General features: G+C 34.3%; 1 protein-coding gene across 2 annotated transcripts; it reads left to right on the forward strand.

Annotated features, from left to right (window-relative positions):
• On the forward strand, window positions 1–25,606 carry LOC106054843 (ethanolamine-phosphate phospho-lyase-like). Of its 2 annotated transcripts, none has more exons than XM_056020413.1 (12): window positions 1–95; window positions 2,600–2,745; window positions 11,150–11,268; window positions 13,257–13,416; window positions 14,006–14,080; window positions 14,354–14,453; window positions 18,240–18,448; window positions 19,871–19,965; window positions 20,795–20,919; window positions 21,031–21,185; window positions 21,792–21,881; window positions 22,841–25,606. In XM_056020413.1, exons 2-12 carry the CDS (start codon window positions 2,690–2,692, stop codon window positions 22,995–22,997), a joined length of 1,341 nt encoding a protein of 446 aa, XP_055876388.1. In that variant the 5' UTR covers window positions 1–95; window positions 2,600–2,689; the 3' UTR covers window positions 22,998–25,606. The 2 variants fall into 2 exon arrangements, with proteins under 2 accessions (XP_055876388.1, XP_055876387.1); XM_056020412.1 differs by having other exon boundaries at window positions 30–580.
• Window positions 25,607–26,809: the final 1,203 nt, after the last annotated feature.

The raw sequence follows: 26,809 nt of genomic DNA on the forward strand, positions 1-26,809 counted from the left end.
ATAGGTTAGAGTACGTTAGTTTTTTGCCCGAACAGCAAGCGAGAAACAATAAAACAGCTGTATTCAGTCACTAGACTTAGACTAGATCTATTATTGTAACAGTTTCTAGATTCTAGTAGATAATCTCTATCTAGATCTAGTAGAGTTGTATAGAAAATATTTATAGATCTAGATTCTATATTGATCTAATTTAGTCTAAGGGGTTATAATGCTATATTTTAGACATCTAGAATCTAGATTGACTAGATTCTAGATAGTAGATAGATTCAGTATTCAGATTGATAGATCTATCTAAATCTAGAATAATTAGGGTCATCTAGACTTAATGATAATCTAACTTAATGTCATTAATGATACTTAATCTAAGTCGACTACATCTAGTCACTAGATCTAAGTCAGTAAGTGGCTGAGCCTTAGCCTTAAACCTAAAATTTAGGCTAAATTGCCATAAAAAATCTATTATTATGACAATTTTAAATGAATTTTTGAATTTATAAAATCAATTAGGTCTAGTTTCTGTTCACTGCTAGTGACCATGACTACTAACTAGATCTAGTAACTAGTAACTATTCTATGTAAAGTATGTATAATTAAAATAGATTAATTACTCACTGGCATATTTTATTTACTGTCTAAGACAAGTGTCTATTAGTTATTACTTAGTAGTATTAGTGGATTAGTCTATAATTAGTTATTACTTAGTAAACTATTTTTTAGTTATTTATTAGTATAATGATTATAATATAATGAATAATGATATAATCAATAATAATCTGTGTAGATCTATAGTTTATAAATAATCTTTATAATCTGCATGGGCGTAGCCGGGGGGGGTTCTTGGGGTTCAACCCCCCCCCAAAATGAAATCCCCCCCCCCCGAAGGGGGGGAGTCGGAATTTAGTGACTGATTTTTTGCTTTGATTTTGTTTATTTTAGGTGAGATTTTAATACTAAACCATCTCTTTCCCCAGCACAACCATAGGGGTTTTGAGTTTAAAACCCCCTACCAGGGGGGCTCGAGTTTAAAAACCCCTACCAGGGGGTTCGAGTTTAAAAACCCCTACCAGGGGGGTTCGAGTTTAAAACCCCTACCAGAGAGTTTCGAGTTTAAAAACCCCTACTAGGGGTTTTGAGTTTAAAACCCCCTACAGGGGGTTTTGAATTTTAAACCCCCTACCAGAGGTTTTTGCAGTTAAATCCCCCTCTTCTATAAAACAAAACAAAAAAAATGCAAACAACTATCCCCAAATTCCAACAGCACAGTTGAGGAAGATTTTGATTTTAAAACCCCCTCCAAAATTTACGATAAACCCCATCTTCAATATAAAAAAGCAAATTACACACTCAAAATTCTATGAGCGTAGCCAAAGGGGTTTTGAGTTTAAACCCCCTCCCCTCCAGTTGGGGTTTGAAGCTAAAAAGTACCTCTTCAATAAAAAAAAATAATCAAATTACACACTATAAAATCTATGAGCGTAGCCAAAGGGGTTTTGAGTTTAAATCCCCCTTCTCCAGATGGCTTTTTTTTTAAAGGTTAAAACCCCTCCAGTTGGTTTTGAGTTTAAAATTCCCCTACAGAGCGTTTAGAGTTGAAAACCTCTCTCTTCAATATTATTTTAAAGCAAACTACAGTCACCAAATTCTATGATCGTAGCTAAATGGGGTTTTGAATTAAAAACAAAACAAAAAAACTCCAGAGATTTCTTAGTTTAAAACCCCTCAACAGATGATTTGATGAGAAAACTTTCCTTTTCGATATAAAATCTAAAGCGAAATACAGGCATGTAATTCCAAGAGCGTAGTCAAGAAAGGTTACAAATTTCTACCAGTGGATTGGGCTCCATTAATAAAGTGTGAATAGTCTTCTGCCGAAATTGAAAATCATTAAATGTGTCTCAACAAAGATGACTAAGACAGATTTTAGGAGTCAGTCATAGAGATTGGGTCTAAATCAAAGAAATCATATACCGAACTGGGAGTCAAATCTTTAGTAAGGTTGTGACAGAGCGTCGCATGAGGTTTTGCAGGACATGTTCTCACACAAAATGAATTACGCAAAATAAGAGTTGCGGAAACAGCTTGCCGGAAAATGCGCCGAACGGCGCGAGAGGGTCTAAGTCAGTAAGAATAGCACATTAGGTTTTTGAAATAAAACTTTTTAATAGCAAGATAATGCACTGTAGATACCTCAGAATATGCATTTTGTTGCGCTGCGAACTCCCCCAGACATCCTTGCTAGCAAGGGCGGGGAGTCTACAATAAACTATTTTTTTCCGCGGGGGTGGGGGGAGTCAGGGGGAATCCCCCCCCCCCAAAACCCTCCCCGAAAAAAAATCCTGGCTACGCCCATGATAATCTGTATGTATAGATTATAGATCTAGATTGTCTAGAATCTAGATCTATAGTTTATATTTACAACTATTTATAACTATTCAACTCATATATTATTATATATTATATCTATACTATATTTAATATTATGACTATAGTCATAGTATAATTAGTTAATTAGTTCTAATTAGTAGAATTAATATAAGATCTATATATATATATATATATATATATAGTCTATAGTATAATATAAATATAATATAAATAGATTCTAGATTTAGAACTCCTAGACTAGATTTATAAATATTAAAATAAAGTAGAAAACTAGTTTAAGAAGACTAAGTCTAAAGCATATGAAATGAACGGATCTCTTACGAAAGAGCAGACTTTAAATCTACGGAAACAATTTATTGGGTATGAACTATATCTAGATTATGTATATAATAGATTCTATTGATCTATATAGAATATAGATCTAGATTCTACTAGCTTTTTAAATGTATAAAATTTATTAACTAGACTTCTAGAATAAATCTAGATGTTTTATTTTTATTAAAGCATAATATAATCATATCGACCTAGATCTTATTACTAGTTACTGTATATAGATCGCGTCCCGAGACATGACGTTAAACTGCGCTCCTCTTTGCTTAGCACTTTTGGAGCTCAAAAGTGCCCTACTTCTTTTTTCTATCATTGTGTCTGCCTCCTCTTTTTCTCAGTCTGCCTTCATTGCCCATCACTCTGTCTCCTTATCTTTAAAATCTCCCTACGTCTTAGACCAGTCCGTTTGCGTGAACTGCGACGGGTAAGGGGGGATAAAGAGTTCCTGGTATTTGAGTAGGTGTCTCTCCGAGGATAAACCACCACAACACAGTACTTTGGCTTTAAGTTCCTCTAGACCCGAGGCCCAGATGGCCCGCTTTTGGGTCAACTGTCTGGTCACGCTGAGCTACCAGCATAGGTCAAAGGGCAGTGGCTGGAGGATCAATCAGGGAGCTGCTGTATAGTACACATGTCTGATGCTGCAGCTGACTGAGTATAGCACCTGTATAGCCCTGGTGGGCTCATTCTGGACATCCCAATGGCTCGTCCCCTAGTTGGACTTGATAGCAGGTGGGGAGCACAGGTGCCGAATTGCAACAAATGTCCATGGACAAACCCCCCCCCCCCCCCAAAAAAAAAACAAAAAAAAACAACTACTTGCCCCAGATTTGTGCCCTTTTCTCATCTACAAGGGACTTAAGTCAGTAGTGGGAGAGCCCAAGAGTGTATCTAAGCTGCACAAGTCATCGGAACTTCTTGTAGAAGTTGATAGTAAGATACACTCTGATGGGCTTCTAAGACACTGAATAATCTGTGATCTCCATGTGGAAGTCATGCCACACAAGAGTCTGAACACCAGCAGAGGTGTAATCAGCTCGAGACCTGCTGGAATGTTCCTAGAAGGAAATAATGGAGGGAATTGAAGGAGTCACCCATGCCCAGCGCATTACCAGGCGCAGGGATGGTGAGGAGGTCAAAACCACCGCTATTATCCTCACATTCGGAACTAGGACACCGCCAGAGTATGTGAAGGCAGGATACCTACGAGTTCCAGTGAGACCCTAAATACCTAACCCCATGAGGTGCTTCAAGTGCCAGGGTTATGGACATGGCGTGGCAGTCTGCAAGAGAAACACTGTGTGTGCCAGATGTGCTGGAGAGGGTCATGAGGACAAAGGCTGCACAGCCCAGTTCAAATGCCCGAACTGTCAAGCTGGCCACTCAGCCTACTCAAAGGACTGCCCTGTGTGGAAACAGGAGGTTGCTGTGCAGGAGTACAAGGCAACAAGAAATAGATTTACCTTCAGCCAGGCGAAGTTGGTTGTATTGGCCCTACCCAAGAGCCAATAAGGCTTGACAAAGACCTACGCCCAGGCTGTGGTTAAGATAGGAAAATCCATAGCCACACAGACAGACACATTGACCCCACCACTCCTCCTCCAACTCAGAAAAAAACAATGCCACAAAATACACCGCCAAAGAGAAAAGAAAGCCCTTTTGTCATGCTAAAGAACAGATTCTCTGTGCTCGCTAATGAGAGCATGGAGACTGAGCAGCATGACAAAACCATCACTCCGGGAGAAGCTGGAGACATGTCTGACTCAGGCTCTCCTCAGAGAACCCAGCCAGACACCCCAACCTCTACTGAGTCAGAGGTTGATGAACCCCCTAAGGGGAGAAATCAAATCAAAAAAGATACCCAAAGTGAGGGAAGGGGGATCTCCCCTCTGCAGAGAGAAGGACTTCCCCCAAAAGGGATGGGGTGTCCTCCTCTCCTTCCAAACCCAAGTCTAAAAATACAAAGGTGACTGGAATAAAGGGAAACCCCTCCGGGGGCCTCCCAAGGCCTAATAGCTCCAAGTAGGTCATTTAGAATAAGCCATGGTTTCCAGGATTGTACATTGGAACTGTGGAGGCCTCAAGGCCAATTATGAGGAGATGGATTCAGAGACTCCTGTAGCTGTCTGCTTAAAGGAAACATTTCTGAAAGATAATATCAGTTTTCAAAGCTACGGCACTTACAGCAGGACTGTTGAGGTTGCAGGGAGAGCATCAGGTGGAGTCTGTATCCTTGTGAAGGACAGCGTTCCCCATGAGAGGGTAGAGCTACAGACCACACTACAGGCCGTTGCAGCTAGGATAACCCTACACAAGGTTATTACTTGCTGCAGCCTATATTTACCTCCAGGTGCTCCATTGAACCCAACAGATATGGAGAACCTCATAAAACAACTCCCTCGACCCTATATAATTTTTGGGGATTTCAATGCCCATAACACTATGTGGGGATCCAACAATACTTACACAAGAGGTTGTATGCTGGAGGATATCCTCCTCCAACATGATTTATGCACACTTAATGATGCATCACTGACCTACTTGCATCCAGGAACTGAATCTCTCACGTGCATTGACCTCACCGTATGCGTCCCAGGACTTCTGGATGATTGTAAATGGTCAGTAAGCAACGATCTACTGGGAATTGATCACTCCCCAATCATCATTGCTAACAATCTCCCCTCATTGGGACAACCTCAGCGATGGAAGCTGAATAAAGCAGATTGGGAACAATTCCAAAAAAGATGCTCCGAGGATATCACAGAAAATATCCTTAATGAACATAGTACAGCCAATCGATATCTTTGCTAGCAAGCTACTTGATATTGCCTGGAAAGTTGTACCACTAACCTTCGCAAATCCAAAACGGCCTAGCAAACCATGGTTTGATACAGCTTGCAAAAGTGCTATTGGCGATAGGAAAAAAGGACTGTCTGCATATATAAAGAATCCTTCCCAGGGAAATTTAAAGCTATTCGGGATAGCTAGAGTGACCATACAGTCAGCCAAAAGGAATTCCTGGAGAAATTTTGTCGGCAGTCTGGATGTCAAAATTTCTGCTAGAGCTGTTTTGATGGCAGTAAGGCGAATCAAAGGGAAAGAATCAAATGCAATAGGGCATTTGAAAAACCAAGAACGAACTGTTACGTCTCCCAGAGATATAGCTGACTGCCTTGCATCCTCAATAGCAGATAAATCATCCACTGCACACTACATGCCAGAATTCCAAAAAGTCAAAATCAGGGAGGAAAGAGATCCCATTGATTTCAGATCAGAGAACAATGAAGACTATAACAAATTGTTCTCGCTTGAAGAACTGAGGGACTCACTGGACAAATCACATGACACAGTGCCAGGAGAAGATGAAATCCATTATCAGTTCCTCAAGCATCTTCCCATACACTCATTGGCAACCCTGCTAAAAATCTATATCTGTGTATGGCAAACAGGCACTTTCCCAAACAGCTGGAGGAAAGCCACAGTTATACCGATACCTAAACCGGGAAGAGATGGGTCTGACCCAACCAACTATAGCCCAATAGCACTAACAAGCTGCATCTGCAAATCCATGGAAAGGATGATAAATAATAGGTTGGTCTGGTACTTTGAGAGAAATAAATAAATCAATCTCTAACTACCAGTGCAAATTCCGGCAGGGACAAACAATAACTGACCACATGGTAAGGCTGGAATCTTTTATAAGAAATGCATTACTTAGACAAGAACATCTAGTAGCTGTTTTTTTTTATATAGAAAAGGCCTATGATACAACCTGGAAACATGCATTCTACGTGACCTGGAGCTTATGGGGCTTAAGGAACACCTTCCCTACTTTGTAAGGGAATTCCTAAAGGACTGGAAATTTCAGGTTTGAGTGGGCAACTCCGCTTCTGACACTTATGACCAGGAAATGGGTATACCCCAGGGCAGCATTCTCTCAGTAACCCTGTTTAACATTAAAATAAACAGTATTATAAAGGCTCTGTCCCCTTGCATAGAGTGCTCTCTGTATGTTGATGATTTTGTCATTTTTACACATGGCAAAAACATGAATAGGGGCCTACTTTAGAAGGAAAATTACAATTATGTTTAAATAAAATTCAAAATTGGGCAAACGATAATGGTTTTAAATTTTTGGACTCCAAAACAGTTAGCATGCATTTTTGTAATTTAAGGGGAATCCACCCAGATCCTGAACTATTTATACACAAAAAGAAGATCCCTGTTGTGAAAACTACAAAATTTTTAGGCCTCACCTTAGATTCCAAATTTAATTTTCTCCCCCACATTAAGGAACTTAAGAAGAAATGCCAAAAGTCATTAAACATACTTAGAGTACTCAGCCATACGGACTGGGGAGCTGACAGAGACACCTTGCTGTTGCTATATCGGAGCCTAATCCGATCCAAGCTAGACTACGGATCCATAATATATGGAGCAGCAAGGAAGTCTTATCTAAAAATACTGGAACCCATACAAAATGCTGCCCTGCGTCTCTGTCTCGGTGTGTTTCGTACATCACCAATCCCAAGTCTCCACGTAGAGGCTGGAGAACTCCCCATGGACATAAGAATGAAAAAGCTTGCAATGCAGTATATAGTCAAGCTAAAATCCAACCCCATGAACCCTGCTTTCGACTCTATATTTAACCCTACAGAAGTAGAACTATACAATCGAAGACCTAACATACAGCCGTTGGGCCTCCGAATGAGAGAATCCATTCAAAATTTAACCCCACCCATTGACCAAATTTCTAAAATAGAAACCCCACAGAACCCTCCTTGGTTGATGAAAAAACCTAAATTAAATTTATCCCTTCTTAATTTCAAAAAAGAAAATACAGACCCAAGTATACTACAAGTCCTCTTTAGGGAACTGCAGGAGAGCTACGGAGATTGTGGCACTATTTACACAGATGGATCCAAAATGGATGGAAAGGTCGTGTGTGCCTGCTCCTTTCAGAACAAAACAATCTCCTGTAGACTCCCCGATGGCTGCTCCATCTTTACGGCTGAATTACATGCAATATCGCTTGCACTTATGGCCGTCAAAGCATCAGAAAGGAGAAAATTTTTAATCTGCTCTGACTCCAAATCTGCATTGCAAGCTTTGGGACGGATGAAGACTGACATTCCATTGGTACACAAGAGCCTAAAGCTGTTGGACCAAATAACAGCCGACCATAGGGATGTCACCTTCATCTGGGTCCCCTCCCATGTGGGCATAGAGGGAAACAAAACAGCAGACAAAGAAGCAAAGAGAGCCCTAAATCAAGCAGTGTCAGGAACCCAAATTCCCTGCTCGGACTTGAGACAAAGTATTGCCTCTGCCACCTATCAAGAGTGGCAGGATTGATGGGAGGCTGAGACTCACAACAAACTCAGGCAGATTGTGGCGGATGTCAGGTGGCGGCCCATATCTAAGTGTCTGACAAGGCGTGGTAGCACGACCATGTCCAGACTTAGGATTGGACACACCTACATCACGCATTCCTTTGTGCTGAAGAAAGAGGAGCCCCCACTTTGTGAGTACTGTGACTCTCGCCTCACGGTGTATCATATCCTCATTGATTGCCCCAGATACCAGGATGTTAGGGAAAATTTTTTAGAGCGCACAACTTAAAAACACTATTCAACAATGTCAACCCAGGGAAGGTACTGGGCTTTGTCCGGGAGGTGGGGTTGACTACGAAGATCTGATTTATGAAATTGTTACCCTATAATATTTACATAAGTTTTTTACTAATTATTAAATTTTTACTACGTTTACTATTTTAACTGTGAATAGACCTTGTTTTTAATGATTTAACTGTATGGAATTTAGCTCTTGTAAAGGAGAGTAATCCTTGAAGGATTATGGGTACGACATGGCCTAAATTATGCTGATGTGCCAAAAACTCAAACTCAAATCCCCCACTCAGCCACCAGTTAATTAGTAGCATAAATGTATATGTATTTATTATTTTCTTATCTGCAGGAGACAGTTTGTTCTATCAATTTTCATTTTTAGTTATTTTTAAACAGCATTGTTTTGCATGTTATTACCTTTGTTCAATGTTAAAATGTCTTGTGAATAATACTGGTAACTAAAAATATATTCATTTGCAACATCTTGCTTCTATACTAGCAGCGGCAAAAACATTTTTTTCTGTTTAATAAAAAAGCTGATTGTGATAGAAACAACCATTTCATTATTTTATGTAAAGTAATTAGAATAAAGTTTTGTACCTTTAACTTCATTTACCATTACCATCCATTTTGCAATTAAACTTTAATTAGTATTATCATAAATATGCTTATAAACTCTATTTAGCATATTTTCATCCATATAACCTGCAGGTTATACAAGTTTTACCAAAGAATGGTAGCTGTTTGGGTATACAAAGGTGCAAATTTATTTTAGTCATAAACATAGCACAACGGAAACTATGGACATTCCCTTGGGTTTTTATACCACCTGTAGTTTACTGTGTGCACAGGTTATATGCGTATGCTTGCTATATGTACAAAAATATGTTAAGCTCTGACTCAGTAGCAGGAGCCTTTGGATAGACCACAATAGTCCCAATACCTAAGGAGATCCATTTCAAATTTTTCCCCCTATTGCATCCTGAAGACTTAGCAGCATACATTTGAAATCAGATTACTTCGCTCCTAGATGAACGCCATTCAACACATGCTGCACATTCATTTGAATATCATGAATATTATTTCTAGATTTGTTTACTTTTCTGCCGTAACCTACAAAAGATAAGATTGCTCACCCACTAACGTATTGATCCCCACAAATTGAGGATATATAATATAAACTTTTTGTACATCTCTACCAGCTTGATTGTGAGCAAAATTTTAACTGTTAATACAAAAAAAAATCTTGACATTTCAGCAATAATACTTGAAACTATTTTTGAAATAAATGTTTTGAAAGCATTGCACAATTTACTAATTTACATTTAGTAAAGTAATAAAGTACTGATAGTAAAGTAATAAAGTACTGAAACTATATTCAGTAACAAATCTCAAAGAAATAAGATTTCAATTCAACTCATTAATAGCAAACATCTTCCAAAAAAAAAAAGTAAAAAAAAAAAAGTAATTACATTTTCTTTTGTATGATACTTTTAGAATTGGGTTAATGCAAATCATTAAAAGATAAGCTTTTATTGTTTTGTTTTTTTTTCCCTTGTCTCACTGTTCTGCAATATTAACCTCATTAACTGACTTAAATCTTTAAATTATCTTTCATGACATTCCAAGGTCAAATATAGTCTACTACTGTCTTTTTACCTTTACCTTTAAACTTTTTATCTTATAATCAACAATTGTTGTAAGTTAATTTTATTTTAAATTGCTGTCCAACAACCAATGCAATTTTAGCACACATGATTTCTAAATGTATTTGTACTGCTAAATGTTTAAATATGATAGCAGTGTGTCTCCAACTATGTTAGGCTTGAAGGTCATAATTCTTACACTTTTTTTTTTCTAAATCATAAGATTTCCATAATTAGGGACCCACCATCCTCTCTCTCCACTCATTGAGAAAAATACTTTTTACAAAGCTTATATCAACTCACTTTGTCTGTCTGTATGATAAAAAGTTTGTACATTTTATTTCTCTAACACCCAATCTTGGATCAAGCTGAAAGTTTGCACAATTATTTCTTTTACCTGACAACACAAGAATCAATAAATAAAAATTAACCAAGTAGTTAATCAACTATTGGTAATTAATTATTTTATTTGGAATCTTGAACAAGGAAAAGAAATAGTACTTGGCAGATGTTATAATATAAGTTGAAATAGTCCCCTTGAGGACTCAAGCCCCTAGTGAACATTTTTAGACATTTAAAAAGCAATCATGGAAACCTTCACCATGATACCACCTCATCTTCCCTCCGTCTTTCACAACTGGTCCAGACAAGTGATAAGATCATAGCGCATCGAGAAAGCTAAAAGCTAAACAAAAACAATTGGTAAAAATATTTCTAATCGCAGAGATTTATTATGTCAAAGTCAATAGCGCATATAATTACATGACTTATCCAAACTAATTAATACAATTTTACTTAATATAAGCTTTTTTTAAAAAAGTATTTTTGATGTTTTTCTTTGATTTTGTAATTCCTTATTTCAGTCTATACTTACAGTAACTTTTCAAAGCGATCACTCTCATTATTATCATTATTGATGAATATTGTTTTTATTACTACTGTTGCAACATAGACTACAATTATCCTGCTTGTACTAATTTGATAAATTTTGTTCTGCAATCCTTTCACTCGCCAATTATTGTGAATCTGAAAGTAGTGTTTACCACATATTGTCCGTCTGAAGTTGATGGTTTCTGAAGTATTTTTGCTAGTAGGTCTTTTCTTAAATAATGAATAAAACATTTACCAGCTTGAAAAACAATTATTTTGTTTATTCCTCAGCCCATCATGTACATTATTTTTTAAATCTGATCCAGTCAAAATTGTGAGTGCTAAAGGGCAGTACATGTATGATGAGGAGGGGCATGAATATTTGGACTGCATCAATAATGTGGCTCATGGTAAGCAGTGTTTTAAGTGCAAGTTCAAATTTTGAGGTGGATGATAAATTGGATTAGCTTGCCAAAAGAAAAAGTAAACTTTTCTTTGGTGAGGCAGAGGGTTAGGAAGGAATCTAAAGTACTGAAGTCTGGTCAAAACTTGTGTATGGTAAGACATAGTTATTGCTTCTGAGAACAATTAATGTATAATAATAATAATCTTTATTGTCCGTATGAAAATTTGTCTTACAATTTGTGCAATACACCAAACAAAAAACATTATAACTATAAGAAACTAAAGTGTACATTCACACCAGACTCACTCATAATTTACATGTGACAAAGTTTATATCAGATTGTTCTTATTTAATGATTTGATTGCCAGGGGAACAAAAGAGTGTTTGTGTCTGTTTGTCTTTGCTATCGGTGTCTTGTATCTCTTTAGTGATGGTAAAATCACAAAATCCTGACACAAAGGGTGATTCTTTATTTCGAGGATCTTGTTAGCTTTTTTTATAGATGTTTGTCTCAAACAACTGCCCAAATGGGGTTTGTTTTTTGCGAAGGATTTTACCTGCAGCATTTACGATTCCATAAAGTTTATTTTTATTTTTAATGCTCAGATTGCCATACCAGGCAGTGATATTGAAACTTAGAATATTGCAGATGTGAGCGTGATAAAACATAGTATGTATTGTATAATGTATATATTAATTTGAATCATCATTATCTGTCCCTTGACTTTCTTCATGGGGGTGCTGTTACATTTATGTAGCAAAATCTACATTTATCCTAGTCAGCAGCTGTTTTGTGTAGGATATTAAGAGAGAGGCCAGTCCATTCTTTTACATTGTCCAGCCAGCTTTTGTTTGGATGTCCCTTTCTTTGTGCTTCCTCCACTGTCCCATGTAGGATGACTTACAACATGACCAAACCAGCCCAGCTTTAGTCTCTTTACAGTATTTAGGTGCGCCACCTTTTTGCCAGCCACATTATTAACAATAAAAACTCATTTGTCTTCGTTTCCTGTATCTGATAGCCATGCATTTTTCTGTAGCATTTACTCTCAAGGCTTGAATTCTTCTTTCGGCCTCAGCATTCATTGTTCAACTTTCACAACCATATAGGAGTACAGAGACTCCTATGGAAGAATACAGTTTAATTTTACTTGGAAGCTGATGTTACTCTTCCAGTTTTACCACAGTTTGCTCATTATTATTATAGCTTTTGTATAGCGCCACTTTCATGCTTATAGCATGCTCAGAGCTCTTTTGGTCCAATCTCATTTGTGGACCGGTGGGGGGGAGGGGTATCTAGGAGTTGGCTTTCCGTGCTGCCTTTAGGCGCTCAGTAAACACAACTTTGCCCGAGTCGGGTGTCGAACCTCGAGCCCCCTTCTAGGTAGCCAAGCCAAGTTCAAGCGTACTTGGCCTCTCGACCACGCTTCCCACCGCTTCATGGCAGCGGATGCCAAGCTGAAGTGGGTTTTCATCTCTTTTATTGATTCTCCCCCTTTTGCTATGTTTGACCCTAGGTATTTAAATGAGTCAACTTCTTCTAATGTTTCTCCATTCAACTGTATGCAAGATTCCATACTCCACCAAAAATTAGTATTTTGCGTTTTTCAGATTTCCATCATTGTTTTCAATCACTGATGTTCTAGCTTGTCTTGTGTTGGTTAATACTTTTAATGTTTTGTAAGCCTTTTACTATTGCCATCTTTCAAGCTACTATTGATTATAATGCACTGGTCACTGTTTGCTGATTGATAATTTAAGTACAGACTTGTTAGTTTTCAGGTTATAGTTAAATGAGATTTTAAAATGCATCAGCTTACGTTTTTCTCTCATTCTTAAAAAATAAATCAGTTTTCTGTAAAAAAAAATTCATGAAAATGTTTGTACCAATAATAATTAATATTAATAAAAGCTGGCAGGAAAATGTATTAAGTTGAAGTAATACAAATGTTTTTGATTTATTGTATGAAGATCTATATTTTATTTGAAAAGTGGGTCACTGCCACCCCCAAGTTGTTGCTGCAGGAGTTGAACAGATGGGTCAGCTTAACACAAACTCACGTTTCCTACATGATAACATAGTTCTCCTGGCACAGAAGCTGGTCAGCCATTTGCCTAATCAGCTTTGCATGGTGTACTTTACTAATTCTGGGTAGGTCATTAAGTTTTGTTTTGTTTTTTACTGTTTATAATTAAGAATTGTCTTTAAGTCAGAAGATTTCAGAATTCCACTTAATTACTTTATTAAATTAATTTTAAATGTATGTATTTTCTATCTAAAGTTGAATGCTATAAAAAGAAAAATGGGCATATAGGGGTAAGGGTTAAGTTATAATCATAACTTGGATGGGGTGGAGCTGCGGAGAACTTTTGCTGACCAACAAATTCTTTTTTTGTGTGTATTTTCACTTACTTCAATTTTAAATTTCAGTCTTCACCTATCTCTTAGTCTGTTGGGGCACCACACAAGATCCGTCAGCCGTCTTTCTCCATTCTTATCTGTCCTTTGTCTTGGATAGAATTTCATTCACAGACAGGCATGTCCATTCTTTGATGTTGTCTTCCCATTACTTTCTCTGTCTTACGCTTCTTCTTCTTCCTGGTACTGTTTACTGAAGGAAGGTCTTTGCGAGCCCTGAGGACCTTGTGATGGGGCCATAGAGTTTGAATTTACATTTTTGACAGTGGTTAGCAAACATACACATATCTAATCTATGCTTTAAACATTGCCTTATTCATAGGTCTGAGGCTAATGATCTCGCTCTAAGACTTTCTCGCCACCATACTAAAGGAACAGAAATAATTGCTTTAGACAGGTAAAGTAAATTTCTATATTTCTTTGTATCCACCTGTCAGCCTGGTTACATACAACTTCTTATTACTTTGTGTACTCAATCATTTCATTTATTCTAAGTGCTTATTTTTTAAATTGAATTTAACAACATTAAAAAGAGCAACAAAAAAAGCATAGCAAAAGTAATTAAAACACTTTTTTTATATATAGAGAGAGAAAGTGAGGTTACTTTTTCTGTAACGGACTGGTAATTATTTCCTTTTAATAATTTTTGTGTCCTTTTTTTTTGTTGTAGAGCTTACCATGGCCATGTTGTATCACTGATAGATCTAAGTACATATAAACTGGATAGAATGATAGATGGTGTGCATACAAAACCAGACTTTGTTCATATTGTGAGTATTATCAAAAACTGTATTTTTTAACAAGATGAATAATGAAATTCAATTATTCCAACATTTTAATACTGTACTCAGGGGTGCCACTTTTCCGGAATAACCCGGAAATCCGGGTTTTGATGGGTCCGATTTTCCCCCCCTCCGGGTTTGCCTTTTGCAATTTTGTAAAAATCCAGGGTTTTAGTTGATTTAGATTTTTTCGAAATTTCTGGTCATTTTCCCCCGTTAATTTTAGTTTGTTAGTTCCGATCGCGCGAGCCGCCATTTTTAAACAAAATCGACCAGTCTCATATCTCGCTATTCGCGAGACTTTCACTTTGCATGCGCACTAAGCTTTATTTACCGGTACAGTATTTTTTTTTTTAAGTGACAAAAAAGTGTAAACATTCAAGATCTATAGAGAATTTCTAGATCTACGGAACGCGCCTCGAATTGGCTCGATTTAGAGTCTAGATCTATTTCTATGATCAATCTAGATCTGATCTAGACTGTAAAGTCTTGTATTTAGTATAGATATAGTCTAGAATAGTCTAGATCTACTCGCGTACCTAGCGGCTAGTCCTAGATCTAGAAATAGAAAGAAAAAAAAATTCACGAGTGAGAAATTTTTTTTTTTTTTTTTCCCGTGTTTTATATTTTAAAATTTATATAGGTTCCATATAGACATAGAGCCTTAGCCTATGTCTAGAGTATTATAGAAGTAGGATCTAGATTTAGGATATTTATATCGTTTTTAGATCAGAACTAGAATCAATGATTGAAGAATTAAATTAGTAAGTTTGCATTCGCCTGAAAAAATAGATCGATTGGTCAATAGATTTATAGTTTTTTTTTTATACAAATAAATTATAATTATGTATAGGCAGTCCAGCACATTCTAGCCATCTAGGTCTACATTTAAATATTAGAAACTAAATCTTAATGTTCATTTTGGAGTAGATCTGTACTAAATCTTAAAATCAATCTTGTTGCAATAGATTTGCAGGTCCATGCGTGTACATTGATGGAATCAGTTTTATCAATGTTGATTAACTCAATGAGTGCGGAGCGTCTATCCCATAGACGGTCTGTCTGCCCTAAACGCACGGAACGTCTATCCCATAGACGTTCTTACCCTACCTTTGTTTCGTTGCATTTTTAAATTAAAAATTTTAACTAACAACAGTGGAACTATTTTTAATTTATAAAAGAGTTCTTCATCCTTTGTTTACATAGAAATTAGAAGCTTTTGGCTTTATTTAGACATTTATTTATTACTTTTTTTACAATGTAAAAAAACGTCGCCATGACTACGCTAGTCCAAGACACACCCACAATGTTGACTACTGAAGAAACTTTATAATTATTCTAAAAATTATCACAAATAAATAGTAATAATGAAGAATTTGATCTAGATTAGATTCAGGTAGGTCTAAATTTAGCGTATTTATATGATTATATCTATATTATTAGTATTTAGATCTAAATCTATTATTGTCAGTAGGCTAGGTGTAGTCTGTAGATCGAGATTGACTAGATCTAAGCTTTTATCTCTAGACTTGGACTCTAGATCTAGATATATCTTTAGATCTAAGCTTCTGGTAAATAAAAAGAAAGGAAATGGTAGATCTACATCAAATAATCATCCACTGTGGGCATTTTTTCCCCATTTTCTTTTTTTTTTTTTTAGTATTGTTTGTCTGTAAAAATCTACAACATCATGGCTATGCTTGTCCAAGACACACCCACAATGTTTATTACTGAAGAAGCTTTATTATTGTTTTATTTATACTTCTATGAATTGTAATAATGAAGATCTTGATCAAGATTTAGCATAGGATGAAGCAGACTTGGACATTATTAGCATTTAGATTTAGATCTAGATCTAGTATTGCCTTATATGCTTAGGCTTAGGCCTTAGCCTTAGACTAGGGCTAGGTCTTGAATGTAGATCAAGGTTGACTAGATCTATGCTTTTATCTTTACACCTTTGTAGATTCCTATAGATCTAACCCTTAGATAAATGAAAACAACAGAAATGGCAGATCTAAATCCAATATTCATCCACCATGCTGGGCCTTTTCTTGGTATATTTTCTAGCAATTTTTTTTAGTATTGTTTTTTGGTAAAAATCATCACCATCACTATACTGGTTCAAGTTGCGCTCCAAAAGGTTTACTACTAAATAAAAGTAAAATATAAAACTATTCTAAATCCATAATTTATCACAAAGGAACAGTAATAATGATCTATTCGATGTCTAAATCTTAGGTAAAATGAATTAGGATTTTTATTGTCCTTCATCTAGTTAGAGATTTAGGCTTTGATCTCTCGCTAGCCTATGTCTTGCACTGGTCTAGTATTAGAATGAAAGATGTTCTATGCAAATAAAAAGAAGACAAATCTAGATCTATATCCCATTGATTCAAATGTACATAATATTTGAGTGCATTTGGTTGATAGATTTAGTGCTGGTATCTATTGTTATTGGTAGTAATGAAAAGCGCAATAATTTTCACTTTTTTTTCTGACTAAAAAACCAGGTAAAAATAATAATATAATCAATGATTCATCATCTTTTATTGACTATTTTATCACATTTCTTTTTGAAAATATCACAAAGGAACAGTAATAATGATCTATTTGATGTCTAAATCTTAGGTAAAATGAATTAGGATTTTTATTGTCCTTCATCTAGTTAGAGATTTAGGCTTTGATCTCTCGCTAGCCTATGTCTTGCACTGGTCTAGTATTAGAATGAAAGATGTTCTATGCAAATAAAAAGAAGACAAATCTAGATCTATATCCCATTGATTCAAATATACATAATATTTGAGTGCATTTGGTTGATAGATTTAGTACTGGTATCTATTGTTATTGGTAGTAATGAAAAGCGCAATAATTTTCACTTTTTTTCTGACTAAAAAACAAGGTAAAAATAATAATATAATCAATGATTCATCATCTTTTATTGACTGTTTTATCACATTTCTTTTTGAAAATGCTGTAAATAGTCTAAATATGCTGTTTCAACAGTAATACAAAGAACAAAATCTAAATTTAGGTCTCAAAAGTTCTAAAGTTGGCATCCATTTTTTTTTCTGAGTGTCATATTATTTAGATTATAATTTGTATCTTATATTTAAATAGAAAGATGTTTACATTTTCACATTCTCCATTCATTTACCTTTACTTTGATACCAAATTTGTTACTATAGCATCATTGGTACTTAAACAATAAATTTTTGTTTTAGCCATGTTTGGAACATTTTCTTATTTTTTTAAAAAAAGTAGCATTTTTTTGAAAACAAAACACAGCAGTCAAAGAGTTAAAGTAGGCTGCTTCAAATGAATAATGAGGGAAAAAATGTTAAGAGAGAAACATCATTTAAAATAACTGTGTGTTGGGGGGGGGGGGGTTTACAAACATTGTTAATATAAAATTGTACTAAATCCTCTTAACTTGTATTACAAGCTTTATCAATAAATACACACAAACTCTATTTATTATAATGATAGGCTTACTAATTACATATTTAAAACATGGGGGGGCATATTATGATACAGATCTAGGTAGTAATTTAATACTGTTCTTCTTTCGTAAAATTTTGGTGCTTAAATTGTATATGCGGTACGTTTCAGGGTTGGTAAAGTTTGGGGTTTATGATTTCAGGGTTTGTAAAATTTGGAAATTCTGGTTTCAGGGTTTACTTGGTCTCATGGGTGGCACCCCTGACTGTACTCTTCTTTGTTATAAATTGATTTCATAGTATCACAAAACCAATAATGCCATTGTATTTACAGGCTGAATGTCCTGATACTTATAGAGGAAAATATAATACAGCTAGCAATCCTAATGATGATCTTGCCACATTGTATGCCAATAATGTGGAAGATATTCTTGACAACATTGCCAAAAAGGACAAACAAGTATGTTGTTTCATTGCAGAGTCCATGCAAAGCTGTGGAGGTCAAGTGATTTATCCTCCTGGCTATCTCACTAAAGTATTTCAGTAAGTCCATTAGATCAGCAACAATTATAGTAAGCTAACATGAATAATTTCAAAATATATCATTCATTTACATTCCAAAAGTGTACTTTGAAAACAGGCAGAGATACTTGTCAGATTTATACACACACACACACAAACTTTCACAAAGTTAAATTGTAGGAAATGTCATAGAAATTCCATCACTGCTTGAGCGGAGTCATCACATTTTTAGCAAGTTATGCATTTTAAACATTTGTGACAAAGGGGAATGATATAAAATTTAAAGTACTCTCGTTCTCTGCATAATTTCAGATCTATTAATATTGAAAAAGGTAGAGATGTCAACAAAAATGCTGCCTAGGACATTAAATTACTAATAATCCGGTACTTTTAACACATCATATATAAGTCTGTGCTATTTTGTCAGGTCACCGTATATTGTAGTACATATATTTTTTTAATGTAGATAGAATTAAATTTGTAAAAATTGAAATCATATGTTTTCTAATTTTTACATCCTAAAATGTTTCTTTTTCATCTATTGTTTACTTTATACCCTTAAAAGTCTAAGAGAATATCTTATTTACATGATAAATAATAATAATTTTTTTTACATATACAGTTAAATCTTTGAAATACAGCTAATATTTGTTTATCCGATGTTTTTGGTAAACCAGCAGCCCACAGGTCCCACAACCATTGGATTACCGAGAGTCATCTGTATTTGAAAATAAATGCATAAACTTAAAAAATGCTATTACACAAAATTATCCTATTTTCTAAATAATCATCAAACTCCATGGGAGGGCTTGAAATTGTCAAATCCTCTAATCCAAAAAGCTCAGCACAAAATACTATGTCTGTGGTTGTTCTCAGTACACATTTACATCAAACAATTGGGCAAGTCTGACTGAAAAAAAAGACGGAAGATTTTGACTTTCTCCCCACAACAGGGACAGCATGAGTTAAAGTTTGACCTGAACTATTCAAAACAATATCCAACAGGACAGTGACCCCTCCTGCATTGTGCAATTATTTATTATTCAGTCCTGGGAGGCCTGGTCAGAGCATTTCACTGCTTATAAATGATAGAAATCTTCACAAAAGAATATCCTACTTGTATATCTTAGAGACTTAAAAGTCATTGGTTTTCTTGAGCTTTTAAAAACATTTTTATCTTAGATTTTAAAACAAAACTTATATGGTAAGTAATTAAAGTTAGCCATATTTGGACAAAAGTGTTTGATGGTCTATACATTTGATGATGATCTATACATTGATTGAAAGATTTTTTTTTCAACACAAGCAAAAAAGAAGGGTTTAAAATCTATTAAATTTAGTTATTTGTATACTTAGTTTATAACTATGCTTTTTAATTTTATTTATATTTTGAATATATATGTCTATGCTTAAAAATTGATTGATTTTGTTTATTTTGTTCAGGTCTGTGCGAGCAGCTGGTGGTGTTTGCATATTAGATGAAGTTCAAGTTGGCTTTGGTAGAGTAGGCACCCACATGTGGTCTTTCTCAACTCAGAGTAAGATATTTATTTACTCTATTAATTCAGATTAAACATATTTATTGTAACCACTGAATACTTTAATATATATACACTGTATTTAATAGAATCTTAGCAACACCATTTTTGTATTTTTGAAGGGCCTAAAATTCACTTGCGGCTTACATTCAGGCCACATTGATATTTGCTAACTACTTCTGTTAACTTTGCAACATTTTATTTCTTTTCATATCTACCATATTTTCTTACATATAACCCTTATTTGCATAGAACTCACACACATATACCCCACTCAGATAAAAAAAAAAAAGTAAAAACAAAATCGTACAACCTGCACCTTTATATACCCTGCATGTGCTAAGTGCGTGACTTGCCGTAAACTACCTCAGATGCATTGAGACGCAATTGTGCTTCAGTTGTTGCTCTAATGTGAAATACGAGCCTTTGGTTGTACCTGTACACAGCGAACTCTAGGAGGTATAGAGAACTACCAGTATGTCCATAGTTTCCATTATGCTATGTTTATGTGTAAAATAAATTTTGTATACCCCTCACCTTGTATACCCTGCACAGCTGCCATGCGTTTGTAAGCACTTGTATAACCCGCTGGTTATTTGCCCCAAAATATGGTCATACCTTTTTGCATTTTGATGTGATTGTGATTTTTTTCCAAGTTGGTGTTGAAGTTCACTCCTAAGTTATACCTTTGTGTACATGTCCAGTTTTTTCAAGTGTAATATTCATCACAGCTTTTTAAATGTGCAGAATCAAATGTGAGAAAATAGACTGTGTTGTTATGATTGTGTAACCTTTTAAATCCTCTCTGTTGTTTTTCCTTCCACATTAGATGTTGTACCAGATATTCTGACATTGGGTAAACCCATGGGAAATGGTCATCCTCTCTCTGCTGTCATTACAACAAAAGAAATAGCAGCTAGCTTTGAAGGTTGTGGTGTAGAGTATTTCAATACTGTGAGTATGTCACACACGGTCATAGTTTTTCATACTCAAACACATTAATTAATCTATAGTTTTGTTTGATTTTATATTATTATTTTACTGGCCCTTTAATTTTTCTAACAGTATGGAGGCAACCCAGTCTCATGTGCTATAGGACTTGCCGTGCTAGATGTAATAGAAAAAGACAAACTCCTGGAGAATGCTGTCAAGATTGGCAAACTAATGGAAACCAAGCTTAATGAGCTCAAAGAGAAGTACACTCTTATTGGAGATGTTAGGTTTGTATTTTTAACTTCATTTTTATCATGTAGGCTAGCTCCTATTTACTTTTTTTTGTTTTTTTTTGTTCTAATGAATGCTACTAAACTAAGTCTACTTCATTCTGTTAAAGTTTCATGTATACATATGAGAGATTGATTCTAGACAGTGAATGATGCATACATGCTACTACACCAAGTACAATATTTCTAAAAAAAGAGAAAATGAAGAATTAAACATGGCTAATCAAATGACTAGAGCATAAACCAAAAATGTTTTGAATGATAATTTCTCTTAGCTGCAACATGGGATGTTGTCAAATAGACATCCATCAAGATTCCTAACAAAAAATCTTTTTCCAGTCCCCCACTTTGAAGCCTATATGTCAGCAGTCACACTTGATCCACTCAGACCTACTACTCCCTCTGATCTTAACAAAGCAGACATAAAGATGAAGCTGCTAGTCTTTTCACTAAATAAACAAATGTTCCATTTGATTTGTATATCTCTTTCAAAATCTGATTCTAATCAGTGGCTGTTAAATCTAAACAAGGATTTTTTTTTTTTTTTAAATGTCTTGTATATTAATAAAAATAGAACATTTCTTTTTCTTTGTTTACCTACAGAGGAGTAGGCATGTTTTGGGGTTTAGACCTAGTAAAAAGTAGAGCCACAAGGGCACCAGCTACAGAGGAAGCTGCATATATTGTTTCAAGGTAATTTTAGATGTATTGTATAACATGATACAAAAAATGAAATGTATTTTATTGTTTTAAATGTCAGTTTTCATAGGTATAATCATATGAATGTTTCTGTGGAGAAAAACAATGGATACAATATATATTATTTGGACTTGAGCAAAATGTTCAAATTGTCAGCCTAACCAAATCCAAGATATTTATATGTGGTCTTAGATTCTTATTACCTCAATACCCAGGCTCTTGTTGGGAAGCAAGTATTAAATGAAAAACTGGAGACAAAGACTACAATAAAAACAACACAAGATACTACATTTTTACAAAGGGAATGAGATGAATTAAAGAAATGGGAATCAATAGGAGCATGTCTTTCCACCCAGACAAAAATGCCAGTTATTAAGAGTAACAAAATACTAAAATCAATTAACTACTGACTTAACTTCTAAATTGCGGACATTCCTTCAAACAAGAAGTTAAATACTTCTTTTGTATATCTATGTGTCAATCTTATTATGCATGTCCATTATAGACTTAACCTGCACCACTAGATAAACACAAGGATAGGTCATACATAGCTTTTCAAGAAATATAAATTTTTAATGATAAAATAAAGAAATAAAACCTGGCTATAAAATGTATTAATTTTTAAGGATAGCTGACCAAAACCGAGCTGCTTAAATCCAAAGGAATTGACACAATAAATCTTATTGGGATAGAATTGTTGTTTATGGTAGACAACTAAGGTACCAAGTGTTTTTTTTTATATTTATTTCTCATTCAGGACAGGCTATACACTCTGGTATCAGCACTTCTATTAAACAAAATTTCAGGAAATAAAAAGAAGAGCCATACATATTCATTTGTCACTTAAAAAGAGAGTACCTAACTTTATCAAAGACATGATGATGTTATGATTATATTTAGTAATATATAAAACTGTTGCTATGGAGATTGGATGATTTCTATCCTAATTGCAGGTTGAAGGAGGAGTATATATTATTCAGCAGAGATGGTCCAGATGAGAATGTTCTCAAATTCAAAGCTCCAATGTGTTTTAACAAGGACAATGTTGAGCACCTCATCTTAAAGCTAGATAAAATATTGGCTGAACTGACTTCTAACAAAGAGCATTGATCTTGAAAGAAATAGTTTTTTTTTAAACTTAATTTTATTTTTCTAATTAGCTTTATAGATGAGTGATTTATAGAATGTCTTTGATAGACTTTTAAATATTGAGTGATTTTATAAGATTGAGCTATTACAATTGAAAGGGTCATGGATAATTACTCTGTGTTGTGATATAATAAATGCCATGAAATATTTTGTAGCTTTGAAAAGGTTGAAACTATACATTCATACGCAAATATCTAAGTTGAATATGAGCACTATTTTTTTCTTTAAAAAATTTATGATGACATTATTAGTCAGGGAAAATTGTAATGCTTATAGAATCAAAGAAAATTTTATCTACTTCTTTGTTATATAAATAATGCAATTAGTTTTTCTTGATTTTGTTAAATTATTTTGAAATAGTATTAGTGATCTATCATGTCCTATGTACTTTAATTGTCTTCATGATCATGTTTTTTTTTATAAAGCTTATCTAAACTCACTCTGTCTGTCTTACTGTCTGGTAAAATGTTTGACCACGTTATTTCTCCCACACCCAATATAAAAAACACACCCAAAGTTTAAACTTTGCACAATTATTCATTGACCTAGACAAGACATGAATCAATTAAATATTTGTCAATAATTATTTCATTGATATTGAATATGAGAAATAATGTCTACATTATTTAGTGATATAATTGTAAGTGCAGAGTTCTTTCCTTTAGATAAGCTTTATTTATTTTTTTTAAGGATTTTTTATATTTTGCTTGTTTAAAGTATTTAAGTCGCCATATTTCCTGAATAACAATAATGTCTTAACCTTATTAGGCTTTCCTTAGGACTATATCTGTCATGAGCTTAGTATAGGCTCTTTTTTAGCTTTCCTTCTTTTGTGGATTTTTATTTATCACTAAAATTACTCTGTAAAACAGTTGCATATCATGGAAAGAGATCTAAATACAGAGTAAAGTAGTCAAAGTTCTCCTTTCAGACCTTGTGGTCTATAGGGCAGATGTTGTAAAGGTCATCTGTTTCTGTGGCCTACAGTTTATAAGGGTATGTGCTCAGCATAACAACCAACCATCTTTACATTTCCCCAACTAATGTCAGGTACCCATTAGAGCTGGGTGGACGCAGAGGCACCCAAGGTTCCTGAAATAAAAATCCCAGTCTTCACCAGGATTTTAAACCGTGTACCCAGTTTGGAAGCCAAGCGCTTTACCACTCAGCCACCATGCCTCCAAAATACAGAGTGGGGGGGGGGGGGGGGGCTCTTATTGTTGCTATCTCTCCTGTTGATGAAAATATCTCCATCACCATCTGATGTCTCTACCAGTTTATTAAAGGATTGGCATATGTTTATTTAATTACTTCTTTGTTTAAGGGACATTAAGATAAACTGGATATTTGAAATACTTTTATTACAAAGTTTATATCAACTCACTCTGTCTTGTAAAAAGTTTGTACAGGTTATTTCTCTGACACCCAATCTTGGATCTAGCTGAAATTTTGCACAATTATTTCTATTACTTGACAACTGAATAAAAAAAAAATTAACCATTTAGTTGATTAATTATTTTGTTTGGTATATAGAACAAGGGAAAGAAATTGTCATTGACTGAAGTGGTAGTATAAGTCCCCTTTATAGGTTATCGCTTTTAAGTAAGTTTGAAACAAACAATACATAACTATACAATCTTCTATAGTCATAGGCACCTCCCTAGCAGAGAGGTTAGAATGTTGGCTTGACGAGATGTAAGCCATGAGTTCGAATTCAGTTCCCCACCATTTTTTTTTTGTAAATGTGTTAAAAACCTTTAAAAACTTAATATAACCTTTTTTTTTTTAAAAACAAAAATATTTAATATGTTTTTCTTGTTTATTTATTTCTTTAAATTTCCAAATAAAAACATAAACCATTTTGCATTTGGCTATAACATCAATATATAGTAGCTGTTTACAAGTTCACATTTATTGTCTTTTTTTTTGGCATTCATTCTTCGTTTTTAAAATACATGCTCATTCTTAATATTTGTTTTTGAATTTTATGCTTTTGGTGATGACCCTTTCTCTTAACTTTGATCTGATCATTTTTTTTCACAGCTGTACCAAAAGTGTAATGGTATATCTAATGTATGCAAATATATTTTCAGTTAAAATTTTACTTTTATTGAAATGGACAAACTTTGCCTGCATTAAACTTTATTTGGCAACTCAATGTCCTTAATGTGATAAGATTTATCTTGACTTATTTCACTTGTTGACATTGCTTTATTGATGTCAGAGTATTTAAACAGATTCCACCCTGTAAACTTTATTTATCTTTATCATGGGCATTGGCCATTTCCTTTCATCTCTATGATCACTACCAATGTTGAAACTGTCATGAGCATTTGACATGTGTTGATATTATAGTGGTTGTTCCATAACTAGGAATTCATTTCTACATATTTAACTGCTTGAATTGTTTTCGTGATAACAAAATTGTAAAGAAATCCTCTGGGAATGATAAATATTTGATGTGTGTGTGATATAAATTATTTCAACTTGTTTCTCACTACCTCCATCAAATGGGATTGAGCTCATTTCTGAGTTGTACAAATATCAATAAAGTCTTAACTAGAATGTAACCTATATGTTTTAACATGTGATCTATTTATAACTCTTCTCCTTGACAATGTGAACATAAACATTGTTGACCATTAGATGTAATGCCATAGAACTTGTGTTGCAAGCTATTAGCAGGCAGCTCTCAAATATAACTTGTGTTGCAAGCTATTAGCAGGCAGCTGTCAAATAGAACTTGTGTTGCAAGCTATTAGCAGGCAGCTCTCAAATATAACTTGTGTTGCAAGCTATTAGCAGGTAGCTCTCAATTCCTTCTTAAAAATGTATCAAACACACTTTAAACAAAATTAAGATGGCTGCCTGCAGAAATGTTGTGTACTTGACATACGTCTGAAAGTTGTCATTCAATTTTTGTTTGCTAGAAAAGTAAACTTTTTTAAAATTAACATTTCTTTTGTGTACATTATACTGGTATGCATGCTCCTGGTTTTGAAAGGTCACAAGTCTGTTACTAAATGAATGGTCGGCCATTAAGATCAGGTCTTTGTGTGATGACTACAATGCTAAAACATCATTTCAATTTTTATTTCCTCCAATGACAAGAGAATCTTAAGGACATGATATTAGTTTCTCTATTCTTCTTTAAATCTCTTGTAAAGTCTTATTACATTTTATAGATTTTTGAAAGTACCTTATATATACAATAGATGTGTCATGGTTGACAGACAAGATAAAAAAAAAAGTTTGTGTAAATAAAAAACATTTTTAATCTATTACAATAGTTTAGCTACTGTCTAACTGTACATGTAAATCTATAAAGTTTTATTTTAGAATGTGATGTTTTTGGACTTTGACAAGCATTTTGAAGCATTCTGGTTTGGGTAAAATTTTTGAATTAAAAACTTTTAAGAGGAACTTTCTTACACTGAAAATGTATTTGATTAATTTTAAAAGAATTGCTTCACAATAGCTGAGCTATAATCGCAATCGCACGAAATAAAAAATTATACATTAAATATTTTTTTTATACCATGAAATAACATATTGGCTGCTCCTAAATTAGAAAAAGAAAAAATAAAGATTTGGTGAAGAGGGTGTATATTTTTTAAAAAATAATTTCATAGGAATAATTGTTTGAGTACATACATACAAACATTAAATTTACTTAATTATATATAATTGTGTTATACATTTTTTTTATTTACACATTTATTATTTACTTTTGTTTCCATTTTTTTAAGAGAAGCAATGATATCTAGTTAGTT

The sequence above is a fragment of the Biomphalaria glabrata genome, chromosome 2, assembly GCF_947242115.1.
Source record: "Biomphalaria glabrata chromosome 2, xgBioGlab47.1, whole genome shotgun sequence".
Taxonomy (NCBI): Eukaryota; Metazoa; Mollusca; class Gastropoda; family Planorbidae; genus Biomphalaria; species Biomphalaria glabrata.